This window comes from Cariama cristata, unplaced genomic scaffold (assembly GCF_000690535.1).
Source record: "Cariama cristata isolate BGI_N322 unplaced genomic scaffold, ASM69053v1 scaffold45256, whole genome shotgun sequence".
In the NCBI taxonomy this organism is placed as follows: Eukaryota; Metazoa; Chordata; class Aves; order Cariamiformes; family Cariamidae; genus Cariama; species Cariama cristata.
Window position 1 is genome coordinate 1 of NW_009621242.1, and position 5,973 is coordinate 5,973.

Genomic DNA, 5,973 nt, shown 5'->3' on the forward strand with positions numbered 1-5,973 from the left:
GCCCATCGATCCAGCCTGTCCAAACTCCTTGCCAGAGTTCTACCTTTGTCATCTACACTCTGGTTTTGTGACCCCTGGCACCTGGATATCTGCGATCCTCCCAAGTACCTCAATGAAACTCTCGAAATGACTGTGTAGGAACTACAGCTCGTCTTAAATGATGACCAGAGAAAGAGTAAGTATTTTGTTCTTCTCAAAAGGAAGCTGTCCCATTATGGACCACATACAGGTAACTTGCATCGCCCTTTCTAAATGAGTCACTTTTAAACAAGACAAAAAATTAATTTTACTTGTGAATATGCTAGGTACCCAATGACTGCTGTTTAATCCCAAAGTAGCTCATATATAGGCAACTGCACAAACACTGACTGTATAGCACTTACTTCCCGGCTCCATCAGGTGTTTGTTTAATGCAACATTTTGCTCACACATGGCCAGAAGATCTTCACCAACATCTGGAAAAAAGTGATGACGATATTCAAAATATGAATATTTTGTATGGGCCATCCATGCCCTTGACCTCTGAGACTGATACTCCAAGTTTCTCTCAAGCTGACCTGAGAGCAACTCTAACCATTGATGATTGGTTCCATAGTATCCTTCTTTTGTCTCTCAGTACTAAGCTCTGAGCCACCCTTGAAGAAAGAAGTTAGATCCCTAATACTACCTATTTTAATCTAACCACACAATCTTGAGTTCACAGCAATGCATCTTGCTTTTAAACTCTTGCCCTTTTTCAATCTGTTGAGAAAGTTCTTGTTATTTTTCAATAAACAACACAATTTTATACACATTAATAAAAAGTTATTAACTAAAACTGAACAGATGAGGATGAAAATGCCAGGATGAAAGCACTCTTCGTGAAGTTTCATGAAAATATTTAACTGAAAATAACTGCCTTACCTGTGCAATAAACTCTCTTGGCAACTGTTCCCATGATAATGCTTGTAATTCCAGTGCCACCTCCAAGCTCTAGCACCGAGCAACACCTGAATGTCTCCTGTCTAAACAGGATGTAATCAGCAAGAAGAAAGGCTGCACGCCAGACCTGGGGATAACAGAAGCAGTTAAAACTGAGTAAATTCTACAGGAAAATCCATAAACAGCAAGATACAATAAGGCAGAATACATACTTGTTTACCGACATCTTCTAAGGGGGTTGCCATAGTATGTTCTGTGAAAATGAAAGTAGAGCAGAAATAATTATCTCAAAATGTTGTTCAAATCAAGTTCCATAGTGGTAAATTTGAAAATCAAGTCATGTTTCCCTTTCAAATATAGAAGTAAACACTCTCCATTCTACATAATAACACTAGATAATGCTGAAAATCCCACTGTAACTGAAGAACAACGAGTTTCCCCACGGTATGCTATTGCTCAAATCACTTCTGGAGAAAAACGGTAAATTTTTAAAATATGTACAATATCACAGTATTATGTTTGTTTTATCATCTCCTTTAACTTAACAACTGCTGTTCCATTTCTAAAGAAAACCTATTTTTCTTTTGTTTTATTCCATTTCTCCTTGACTGAAAGCCTACTATTTACCTATTTTAACAACATCACTGTAAGTGCATTCTTGTTCTTCATCTTCAAAAGCATCTTCTTTCCCTTTCATCAGAATTACAGGATACACTCTATCCCTCCAAAGATCCTCTGCTTCTAAATCAGAGGCACTTTGCGGTCTTCTGACCACTTCTAAGTCTCCATCATCATCTAGCAGAGCTTCTACTCCTTCACTATTTAATTCTCTTCCTTTTAGATTATTCCCGTCCTTGTCACACCGTCCATCTCCACCTCTGTACTGGTGTTCCTCTTCTGTTGCAGCTTCTCTCACATGTTTCTCAGATGCCAAATCTCCTGTGTTCCGAAGGAGTTTGAAATACGACAAGAACACTGTAATAACATGGAGAGAGGGGAAAAAAAGTTAAACACCAGGTAAGAAGAGAATCTATGTGCAACTTTCCACATGCATGAAATTTTGGTATGCATTTCACATATTAAAAATCTAAAAAAATTCTACAGATAACTTGAAATACAGTTCAATTTGTTGCAAAGAAATATTTCTGGTTTTAAGTTCTGTCAGTAGAAATAAACGAAGCACTTTCACGCTCTACTGGTTGACTCAGCATCTACGCAGCCACAATGCTGATTTAGTAACATTTTAACAACTGGCAGAAGGCATGGTTTCTTACATCCTCCCAAAATATCTTCTGTTGAGACAAGCTCAAACCAGAAGAATTAATACAAGTTAGAATTTGTTTCTTTTGGTTAAGATTTAATTCCTATCTTATAAGAAACAAAGATGTTCTAGTAAAAAGCAAATAGCATTTTTTTTTATTGTTATAAAAGTCTTTAGGAATTCAAGCAACTTCAAGCCTTGAAATCAGCTTAGCATGAGTATCAGAGAGCAGAAATAAGCTCACAGGAGACAGTTTGCCAAAGCTGGACATGCTGACTCTTAAAAAAAAAGTCTACAAATTGAATCTTTGAGGAGATAAAATTAATAAGGCCATTGTTCTCAATAAGGTCATTGTTCTCAATAAACCAATTAATGAAAAAACCTTTTGCAACTATCATCCAGTGACATCAGCATCATCTACAAATTTTAAGTTATCCAAACATGGACCTTGCAATTTTAGTTACAGGAATCTATATGTTCTGAATGCAACACATGAGGAAGAATAAATATTTGTCCTTCCATCTACAGTTGATCTTAGCTCTACCACAGTGCTTATGCACTGTGCTTGACTGAACGGGCCAGTCATGGAACAGAGAATCATGGAATTCAATTCACTACTCTGGTACGAAATCAGTGCCTGTAGACATCTTAGGCTGGGTACTATTATTCCAAAATCACACATAATGTGTTGAGACTTGAGAAAAAGATATCCAAGAATACAACTAGTGAAAAGGTCAACACCAGCAGGATTCTAAGAATGTCTTAGAATTATGTTCGTTCACACCAAAACAGAAGAGAGAAAGGGCTTGCCACCGTTGCTTTCAACAATTGCACAATTTATGGAGTTCTATTCCAGTTTCTTCAGAAATTAAGGTATTCAAAGTTGGTGCACTGTAACCTGACAGAAGTTCTTCTCCAGAGAGACCATTTTTATCTAGATCTAATAAAATCTTCATTGCCTATCCTAGCATGAGAAATTTTCCAAGTCATCTACTGTTTGCATGACAACTACATTAAACCTATTTGAATATTTAATAAATTAGAGGATGTCATCAATTAATGAAATGCTTTTGTTCTCCAAGTCCAAGTCTGATCTTGTGCATGTTCTATGGCATTTCAAAAGGTGTAAGGTAAAACTGACTCAAAGCAGCAGAGACTAAATCCCCATGAGGTTTCTTAAAAACCAGCCAAGTGACAGTGGCAGATTGTCGTAGTATTTGTTAAATGAAAAGCTCTCATACTACAATCCAATTCTTGTGTTAATAAACAAAGGAATTTCCCAGACCAAGTACATTCAGAGTAGGTAGCACATGCTGTCATTTCATTCTGTTGAAAGGTTCTTTGCATCAAGCAAAATCACAGCAAACAAATGTCAAACAGCATGAAGACACACCACAGCATTAATTACCTGTTTTTAACCTGATCAGGGTCAAAATTATTACCCTCTTCTTTGTGAAGCCTACTTTTATAATTTTTTACATTGTCATACGCTAGAACAGCTGCAAAAGTTATTCTTTTTATGTCACAACTGGGTTTGAAAAAATAATTAACACTCTGTCAGAGAAGGAGCGGTACTTTTCTACAGAACATTTTACCCAGCTTCAAGTTCAGTTTCCTTGACAACTTCATAGAAACCTACAAGCTGGCAATCAGTCAGAGGCATTTGCCAATTCATTTCCACTACAGCCTTGACTCTTCAAATTAATGTCAGTCAAATTAATGTCAAATTAATGTTCAAAAAATGTCAGTGAAAACCAATCCTATTCCAAGCTTTCTTGTTGACAATTTTTTTAAAACAAACAAACAAAAAACATAAAAAAACCCAAAGCTGTTAGGCTCCTCTGGAATAGATGGTAAATCATCACATAAAGATTTTATAAAAATTAATAAGTTAATTACTATTTTAAACTCCTGGCTTCTCACCTTTTGTTTGTATGCAAGAAACATCACAACTTTTTAACATGATTCCCAAAGTCCTATATTGAGATTATAGCTAAATGAACAACTAAATAAATAACATCAAACCTGCAAGCAAGTTAATTTGGTTACTACTTCTCAGAAAGTAATTGAAAATTTCTTTAAGACAGGCTGTCTACAAATTCTACAGTAATAGTTTTCGTTTCTGTAGTTAACTTCATGAGGAGAATCCAGCTAGCCCTCTTCCTAAAGACTGAGTAGCAAGCGATTCTGCTTCTAACTGGAATAAAATATGTAATAATTACTATCAACCATTCAAAGGAGGATTCAGACATTACAAAGATCTAAATACACTTAAAATACAGCTCCATCAGTCTAAGCATACATTACCTGGTTGTCCAACTGCATTCAATCGTACCATGAGATGTCTTTTGTTTGGACAGTGTAAGTGAACATCAGAAAGTACAGTGTCACTTCTAAACGTGGGGTTATCCATCTCCTTCTCTGTTACATCTACCATGATATGCTGGTGAGAGGAACATCTACAGTACCCAAACAGGCCCCTACGAAAGTGCCGTCACAAAGTGAGTTGATATTCTTCTGTTAAACACGCATCAACTAACAGTTTTGCTCAGCAAGATAACCTCATCACATAGTTTCTGAGAAGACCTCAGCCAAGATGTGATCATGCAAGCTTCACCATGCTCCAACAAGACAGGAAGTTATACATCAGAACGTTCAACCTAAAACCAAACACAGACAGCTTTTAGTGACATCCTGACACTGTCTGACCATTGTTCCAGCAATATTTTAGAAGATAAAAATCAGTTTACACTGTCCATTAAAGCTGCAATGCTCCAATGCATCATCAAACACATAATTGCTAGCAGCTCACTGGCAGACATTGCGTATTTTAGGAAAAGCTACTAATTAGCTCGTGTTAAAAACACCTTCCCCTCCCCCAAAAAAAACAGATGTTACCATGAATGCACAGACTTACAATGCTAAGTCAAGGTCTTCAAAGGAACATAAGACCCTCTGTGCACAACATCACCATTTTAAGGAACCTTGTTCTTCATCGGAATATCTGTAATTTCTCACAAACGGACACAATTACCGAATGTATTACCACAGGTTAGTCCCCCACATTTTGTAAAAGGAGTATCTGCCTTTCCTGGAGAAAATTCATCTGCTTTTATATGCCTCCGTTAATTGGGCAGCAAATGTTTCCCATCTTTGGCACTCTTCATTGTTACCCAGAAAAAAAATATAAACACCTGAAATAATCCTCATTACCTAATGTCTCTCTGTCCTAAGGCACAAACAAATGAATTACCTCTTACGGACACAAAAATAAAGAGGACATTTATTTCCCTGTGCTCTACAAAACTTGGCATTTTGTGAAGGGCATGTGAAACACTGATGAACCATAGGTGTGAAAACAAAATTTGTCTTTAATAACTGAGATGACAAGCTTAAATCGCACACACACACACAGAGATCATCAAGCATTCTATGAATGATTTAGTTAACAAAGACACCCAGGTCTCACCAGCTACAGCAACCCTAAAACTTCGTATGTAAAAACTGTTGATACCATTTCCTACGTTGGCATTAACATCTTGGAAGATTAAGCTACATTTTCTATTATCTGCCTGTGTTTGAACAAGATCATAAACATGTAGGCTTAAAATGCTTCACGTTGTACAGGCAGCCTCCATAAGATTATTTATCAAGTTCTATTCGCTTTTGCAAAACCTGATCCAGCCTTCAAACCTGCCCTTCGCCGGCAGAAATCTGTGCACAATCTACACCCAAACTTGATACAAAGCAACGAAACGCAGTTTTCCCACCACCTGCGGAGGAGACAAGCC

The 5,973-nt window shown here is 36.9% G+C and overlaps 1 protein-coding gene across 1 annotated transcript; it reads right to left on the reverse strand.

Moving 5' to 3' along the window:
• Window positions 1–383: 383 nt before the first annotated feature.
• LOC104154562 (methyltransferase-like protein 22) lies at window positions 384–4,619 on the reverse strand (the record flags this gene model as incomplete). The annotated part of the gene is made up of 5 exons (XM_009701870.1): window positions 4,490–4,619; window positions 1,549–1,896; window positions 1,134–1,174; window positions 904–1,048; window positions 384–455 (listed from the first exon to the last, which is right to left on the reverse strand). Coding segments are annotated over exons 1-5 (736 nt in total), but the record flags the coding sequence as incomplete, so codon positions are not given.
• Between the last annotated feature and the right edge of the window lie 1,354 nt (window positions 4,620–5,973).